The sequence below is a fragment of the Pezoporus occidentalis genome, unplaced genomic scaffold (genome assembly GCF_034315485.1).
Source record: "Pezoporus occidentalis ecotype Australia unplaced genomic scaffold, CSIRO_AGI_Poc_V1 ctg135, whole genome shotgun sequence".
In the NCBI taxonomy this organism is placed as follows: domain Eukaryota; kingdom Metazoa; phylum Chordata; class Aves; order Psittaciformes; family Psittacidae; genus Pezoporus; species Pezoporus occidentalis.
In genome coordinates this window covers 4,238,073-4,245,969 of record NW_026913157.1, presented here as the reverse complement: position 1 = coordinate 4,245,969, position 7,897 = coordinate 4,238,073, and the positions used below count along the sequence as shown (strand labels likewise).

Below are 7,897 nucleotides of genomic sequence, written 5' to 3'. Positions count from 1 at the left end.
ATGAGAGACTCTCCATTGTGAGAGGCACTGCACAAACACCCACAGACAGCCAGAAACAAGCTCTACAATGCAGTCCTTTGTTTCATTGCTCTCAGGTTGAATTTTCAAGTTTCTCTAAATAAGATTCTGTATAACAGGGCAGTGTGATCCATACCCACAGCTTACTTCACAGGTCTTTCAGGTACCTTATATTCACCACCACCACACAAACCCCAAAAGGGTATCACAGCAGAACCCACATCCAAGATGTCACAGACAGCAAGCTACCTACAGCACCAGCATTTGTGGGTCCAGATTCAGTCTCAGGCTACTCTAGTCACCCTGTTCTACAGGCAGTCTCACAACACTAAAGTTCAAGATTATTTTACCAATTGGATAAATAAATGTGTAAAAGAATAAAATACTCCTTTTCTGAAGGAGGTACATGGATTACATTTCACAAACAGCTGAAAGACTTTTCACATTCTCCAAAAAAAATACTTAGGCAACCATAAGCCTGAAAGGCCTTGGGAATTGAGGACCTTTACCATCACTTACGAATCCAAAGCAGACACTAAGATTTATTAAGCTAGGTACTGTGCAAACAGAGCAAAGACTGCTTTGAGTACCCAGAATAAGAAAGAATACCCAGAAAATGTATACAAGAATTACTAGAACGACTTATTTGAGTATCACTGGCAATGCTCAAATATTTCTATAGACCTGTTAAGAAATCCTAACTTAAGAATCATTTTATAATTCTTATCCTAATTAGCAATTAAGCATAAGTTAGGCCAAACCCAGATGTTAAATGTCACCTCTCGGCAGAACAATCGTAAAGTCCACATATAATATTCAATGCTCAAATACTGCTTCTCCAGCATTCAACTCACGTTTATGATAAACTTGTCACCTATAAGGACAACAGACTCTTTATCTTCCTTGTAAATTAACCCTGAGACTGGAAAACACCGCCCACATTCACCACTGTGGGCTAACTAACTCTGCATATGTCTCAACACACACCATTTCCAACATGACACCCTGGAGTTTTCCGGAGGGCACAGAAGCCAGAACTTCCTCCACCCAGGATTCCAGGGGTCCCTGGGAGAGCCGCAGACGGAAGATCTCCACCAACAGACTTTGGCCCAGACGAGCAACGCCCCAGCGCTTCCAGCAGACACAGCCAGGAGGCTCCACAGACCCTCTGCAGCACTGACTTGGCGGCCTAACTGAAGCACCAGCTTCCCCTGGCGCAGGGCCTCCTCTCCTGCTCGGGCAAACCCTGCTCTACATCTCCAGCTGTTACAACGCCGCGTCTGCTTTAACATAAAGTTAACCAAAAGGACCCAAACACGACCCAAAACTCAGCACACGCTCCACAAGCACCGGTTTATTTCTGGCTTCTTACAAGGCTCGCTTGTTTTAACCAAGAACCAGTCACACGAGCGGCGCCGGAAGGGGAAACCTCTCCTCCAGCAGCCGCGGGCCCCCCCCGCGCTCGGGACGCCAGCCCGGACCATCCAGCAAGCTCCTCAGGCTGCGGCCCGCCATCACACAGGCCTCCCGCCGCCCTGCCCCGAAGAGACCAACCAGCAGCAGGCCCCGCACTCCTCCAGCGCGGCCTGCCCCGCGGCGGAGGTCCAGCCGCACCCTCGGGGGAAGCCGGGGCCGGGCCGGGCCGGGCCCGCCACTCACCGACCGATGGAGACACCCCCACAACTCGCTCGAGCTCCGCGCCGCCCAGTCTCTGCCGCCCTACTGGCTAAATACGAGCTCTACGTGCCCTTCTATAGGGCAAGCCGGGCTCAGGCCCGCCTTCTCATTGGCCAGCAGATCTGTCCGTCTGGCCGACAGCAGGGAGGTGGAAAGGAAAAGGGGCGAGAAGGCAGGGCTTGTTTTGATTGGCTAGAGAGCCGAGCGGAGGGCCCGGCTGATTGGGCTGTGAGACCCCTGACAGCCGCGGGGGGGAGGGGAAACGAGTTTCCATCGGGGGAGCCGCCCCGCGGCGAAAAGAGCGGGAACTCGAGCGCATTCAAACAGAGTGCGGGCCGCTGTCATGGCGGCGGGAGTCACCGAGAGAGGGCACTGAGGCAGCCCTCAGGCAGCGGCGGGGCTGCAGCCTTGTGCCCTCCCTCTAGCTCCCTTCACGTCTCCCCGGCTGCTCCTGCCAGCCTCCCTTTGCGTCCCCCCCTTTGTAGCCCCTGGAGCCAACATCTCCAGGGTAAAGCCTGTGGCAGGGTGCCCTCGCCTCAGACCCCTGTAAGGGTGAGGGTCTCAAACATAAGTATATTGAACAAGCAGTCTCTGTGAGCAGGAAAGGGGGGCGAGTAGCACGCTGTCTGCTGCTTCTCCCCTTTGGGTCACTCCAAAGCTCCCAGCTGCTTTCAGCTGCCCACCCATGCTTCCCAGTTAGCTTCCTTGGTTTCTGCTTCTCTCCAGGTCAGACAGTGCATCCACGATCTCTGCAGAACACAGCAAGAGCATTAATCGAAACTGACATCTAAACGGAGTGTTCGGTGGAGGCTTTTGCTTTCCCACCTCAATGGAAGACAGCTTTATGTCATAGGTAACAGCCAGGACATGGAGTCACTGTCTCCTCAGGCCAACACAACTGGGTAGCCATGAGAATCATAAAATCCTAGCCTGTTTTGGGTTGGAAGGGACCTCAAAGCTCATCCAGTTCTAACCCCTGCCACAGGCAGGGACACCTTCCACTAGACGAGGCTGCTCCAAGCCATACCCAAGCCGGCCTTGAACACTGCCAGGGATGGGGCAGCCACAGCTTCTCTGGGCAGCCTGTGCCAGGGCCTCAGCACTGTCAAAACCCAGACTGAATTCAGAGACAGTTAAATCTTCCCTCCCTTAGAGCAGCTCCTGAGATTGCAATTTATTGCTCAAAGCCCAAGGCAGAAAGTGTTCCTGCACCATGTTGTGGCTGCTCCTCCAGTTTATGGGATCTACAGGATCTGAGTGGGGATTAACACACACAGCCCTGCTCCCAGGTCTGTCCAAGAGAAAAAGCTTACTGTTATGGGATGCTAAGTGAACATCCTGGTGATAATTGCATAAACCTTAACTGTATGAGCCATCAGTTACAGGAGGAAGAAAGGTCTGGTGTTAGGGGACTTGTTAGCATAGGAAGGTGAATCAAGGACCAATCCCAAAACACAAAACCAGACAAATTCATATGGAAAATAAGGGGCAAACTGGGTGCTGCAGCAACTGATTGGGGGATACAAAGGGACTGTGGAGCAGATATCCAGGACACTTACCCTCAGCAGAAGGGTGCTGGGAAGGGTCAAAGGCTCGGCACTGGTCAATGACTTTAAGCAGCTCTTCGGGACAATCATCCCCAACAGGTTCCTGGTATTGGTGCTTGCAGATTTTCTCCATGATCTCCTGGGCAGTGCAGCCTGAACAGCAGACGTGCGAACATGAGTGTCAGGATGGAGCTTTGCTGCCACAGGAGGGTGCTGCGGAGGAAATCCAGTGCAGAGCCACGCCAACAGCCTTTCTGCAGCCCTCAGCATGGAGAAGGCTGCCGAGAAGCCACCCAAACTGTGTCTGCAATGAATTTCCCTCATATTTGGCATGACACTACTGGGCTCCAGTAGAGCAAGATGTGTTTATGCTTCAGTGCACAGGAACATCAAATAGAGACAAAAATTACTTGCATGTTTGTGGTTTAAGCATCTTGCTGAAATGCTTTACTGTGCTGTATATCCCAGGGATGCTCTGGGAAGGAGCAGAGAGCACTCAGTACCAGACAGGAGCTACAGTGGGCCATATGGCTTTTACACAGGGGACCAGATACTTCTGTCTCACCTTCAAATAGGATTTTGGAGGTCGCAATCTCCTCCAGCACGATCCCAAAGCTGGAAGAAGACAAGTAAGAGTCTGAGCATTCATCCCACCATGTTATCCTCCCTATGCCAATCGCAAACATCTGCTTATGTGGATGATTAAACCTTGGCCTTCTTTTACAGCTCAACAGCGACCCTGCATGGCATCTGTCCGCTTACAGACATCTCTCGGGAAGGACAGCTACACTTGCATATTTCACAAGGCCGCCTGTAGGGGTGTAGTTGACGTCTTTCAGGTTCTCAGGAGCAATGTAAGCCAACATGGAGACTTGTTTCCAGTTATTCTTGGCTTTCCTCTTGACGAATGACTCCGTTTCACACAGCTCAGATCCTGAAAGCTGATTGAGAGAATGAGAGAGAGAAAGGGCAAAGTGGCAGATGTGCAAAAAGCTGTAGAGAAAACAGAGTGAGATGTCCTGGGCAGCAAAGGCTGTCATGCGGCCACATGTGCTTCCCAGCACATGGCTCTGTCTGCAAGTGAAGTATCGAGTGAAGGCAGGTGAATTGCCCTGGTTTCAGCTCATCTCAGGGTGGATGGCTCAGAAATGCTTACTTTGATGACGATAAAACAGGAATAATGATGAACTGAGGTGTCAGTGTCCAAGGTGACAGAGGAGATGGTTCTACTCTGGGTTTTAATCTGGACCATCATAATTCCCTTCGGTGTTAGCAGGCAGAGACATCCACAAAAACACACCAAACTCCCCAAAAGTTCTCCAGGTATGGCTCTTACCTTCACACAGTAATCCCCGTCCACCAGGAACTTGCTGCTGCAGATGCAGCCATGGAGTCGAGACTTCTCCTCCATCTGGTGCAACCTGCAGCCAAGGGCAACCTATGCTGGTAATGGACCCACCCTGACCTCGGGGCTTCCTCCCGCTGCACAGGGGATGGACTGACATCTACCCAGAAAAGCCAGCAGCTCTCTGCCTGTCTTGGTGGACCAGTCTTGCCAAGCCAACCTTTCCAGCAGGGCAAAATAACGAGCCTTGTGGATAAGGACCCATAAGGAGAGCTGGTCATGCTGTGGGGTGCTCCTGAAGCTGCCCTATGGGTGTGGGAAAGGGAGTTTCTCCCTCCCAGGCCTTTGCAGGCTTGAAGCGGGAGGTAGGTGCCAGTGACCAGAGAAAATGGGTGCATCAAAACCCACTCCCTACCACTTCACCAGCCTCCTATCCCAGTGTCCAAAGGTGGTGGAAACAGTGTCTGCCAGGATACCACTGCTTACTGAGAGATACCAGGAAGCTGAGCATGGCTTATGGATTCTAAGGCAGACTTACTCACTGGTTTGTGGAGGAGCTCACCTGTAAAGGCCTCTGGCAGATCCCAGAGCCATCCGAATGTGAATGTCCCAGGAGAGATGCTGTTGCTTGGTCAGCACATCCTGCAGTGTCCCGTGCTTGCAGTACTCCATGACAATGGAGAAGCAGGGGCTCCCATCTGCAAAGCAAAATTTTGAGTATCCCACCTTCTGCAACCTCTTGGGAGGGGACCATGACAAACTGAGTTGGGGACAGGCAGGGAAAGGAAAAGGTGACATTAATGTGGCACCCCCTACCTTTCTCCTCAATGCAGATCCCGTACACACGCAGGATGTTTGGAGACTCAAACTTCTTCAGGGTCTGAACCTCCTTCTCAAAGATGTCTTACCTTCCTGCAGAAAGGAACAGCATGGTGAGATCCCTGCAACAGGGCACAACATGGTGCTGAGCCACCCTCCTGTCCCAGGTGCCCTGTGTTGCCTCCACCCTGACAACTCAAGCCGGGTCGGTGGTCAGTGGCCTCTTGAAGGTTTTGATGGCAACGGGGTACTTGAGGTACTCGCCCTTGTAGAGGTTGTAGCTCTCAGTGTCCTGCAGTTTCCTGTCGAAGGTGAGGTGGTCCCACTTGATCTCAGTGACGTCTTCTCTTTTACCAACATGGACCTTCTTCAAGCCTGCTCCCGCCAGGTGTCAAGAGAGAACAAGGGACACATTACACAGATCTCAGAGGGGAAAAACACAATAAACAGGATGCCTTGAGTTGTCACCCAGCTTACAGTGCATCACACACACGATTTTGTTCAGCTCGCTTTGCATCCAGTCCACCTTGCTCTCCATACATTGCCTGTCAATGTAGATCTCCCTGGTCGTGTCTTCAGGCTCCTCCGTACCTGGAGAGAGAAATGCGCAGAGTTGGGACCACTGGATGAACATGTGGGACTGATCCAGTTAGGTTTTTTTCTCATGGTTTAAATGTCCATTTGTCTGTCCTTGGACATGGCCATCAAGCCGAAGGTGGGCAGCAGCTGCAGGGAGGTGCCAACCTCAAGGAAAGAGGGTTTGCTAAATGCAAACTTACTTGCAATCACCTGGTGCAAGAAAGCCTTATCATCCCTCAGGTCCTCAGCATCTTGCCTGCGGCATGTCTTTGCCTGGAAAGCCTCCAGGAAAGCCTGGTTCTGCTCTGCCTGGAGGAGGAGCGAGAGCCCCTGGGCAATGTCCTCCAGGCTTTCACTCTCCCAAACTCCTCACCCATGCGTCGGGCTCTCAGGAACTTCTGGATCCAGCTGGTCTGGCTGTATTTCATCACCAGCCTCTGGGCTTCCCCCAGCGTCCCCAGCAGCTTCTTCAGCAGTTCCTCTTCATGGTAGGAGATGTGTTTTGACAGCTGAGCCTTGAGGATCCTCACAGGCTCCAGCAGAATCTGGATGCGCTCCATAAGGCGCTGGCACTGGTGCTTACAGCACTTGACCTGCTTGAATTGGGCATGGATGGCCTGGGCCACAGAAAGGACCCTCTCCACAATGCCCATGCTTGCAGCAAAGGGCTTGGCCACTGGGGATGTGGACTGGCAGTGTCTAGTGGAGGTGGGCCTCAGATATCGTTCAGAGATCAGCTGGATATCACTCTTCTATGCCTTCTTCTAAGACTGGAGTAGGCACACACAGAGACATCACTAGGAGCAGTATGGCCACATCTCACTCTGCATTAGCAGATGTTTTGGCTTGATTTATATAAAATAATTTACTGCTAGCTGTCTCCAGAGAGCTTACACAGAGACTGGCCCCACACCACCTTGGGGTCCTGCCCCAGAGCCTACATCTTTGACCATAAAGATCCATTTTTATTTCTAGTCAATGTCTCTCTGTTGTCACCCATCTAATGAAAGCTCTTATACCGTCACATCCCCAGTGTTCTTGACTTCATGTTTTCTCCCTCTAGCTCTGTATTGCCCTCTTAAGATTTTCAATCAAACTCTTTCTATGTGCTTAGCATTCCCACAGGGATAGTCCCTCCTCCCCAGCCCATGTCCAGGCAGCTGGGACAGAAAGTTGCCCCTGTTGCACGGAAATGAGCAGCAGCCACCCACATCACTGATGCAGACAGCACTAAGAGAGGGGAGCCAGGCTCTACCAGCTGGAAACAAGACAGAAACTCACCCAGAAACCAGCTCAGCTTCTTGCCCTTCTTCTTTGTCTCTCTCTAGCGTGGCCCCAAAGAAAGAATTAGCTCATCTGCTTGCTAAATCAGCTGGGTTTACCTGGCTCCGCTTCGCTCCCCACAGCTGCCTCCGCAGACTGAGAGACACGGCAGGACCACTTTGTGTTTATAGGGTGCATTCATAGGGTGCTTTCCCCTTCTGCTCCCAGGCAGCGGAAGAGGCATTACGCAACCTGCTATACTTCCCACGCCACCCTGGTTTCCCTTTCCCAGCAGCCTTCTTGGGTGTCAGAGGAAGCTGCCAGGTGGGCTCTATCTGACTGTGCTGGGTTTTGCCTGCTGGAAGAAGGCACTGTCTGTGGGAAGCACCTGGAAGGAAGGGGGGTGGGAGAAGCTGTGCTCCCCATATTGACACTTGTTGCTATTTGGAACACTGCAATCCCTTCTGCTGTGGGCTAGCATCCCTCCCCAGTCCTCAATGGGGCTGCTGGACCCTGCCTCCTTCCTGAGGATTGTGCCACAGCAGCGGACCCACACTGCAGCATCCCTGTGGTGCGCTGCCAAGGACAGAAAGCCAACCATGTCCTGGGCTGCATCCCCAGCAGTATGACCAGCAGGTCGAAGGAGGTG

General features: G+C 52.2%; 1 protein-coding gene across 1 annotated transcript; it reads right to left on the bottom strand.

Moving 5' to 3' along the window:
* Positions 1 to 2,138: 2,138 nt before the first annotated feature.
* On the bottom strand, positions 2,139 to 7,320 carry MLKL (mixed lineage kinase domain like pseudokinase). Its single transcript, XM_062609249.1, is given in 13 exon segments — positions 2,139 to 2,444; positions 3,255 to 3,395; positions 3,808 to 3,857; positions 4,033 to 4,061; positions 4,064 to 4,183; positions 4,579 to 4,663; positions 5,150 to 5,285; positions 5,404 to 5,490; positions 5,561 to 5,564; positions 5,600 to 5,781; positions 5,884 to 5,997; positions 6,186 to 6,350; positions 6,353 to 7,320. Coding segments are annotated over 13 exon segments (1,452 nt in total). The 5' UTR covers positions 6,639 to 7,320; the 3' UTR covers positions 2,139 to 2,391.
* Between the last annotated feature and the right edge of the window lie 577 nt (positions 7,321 to 7,897).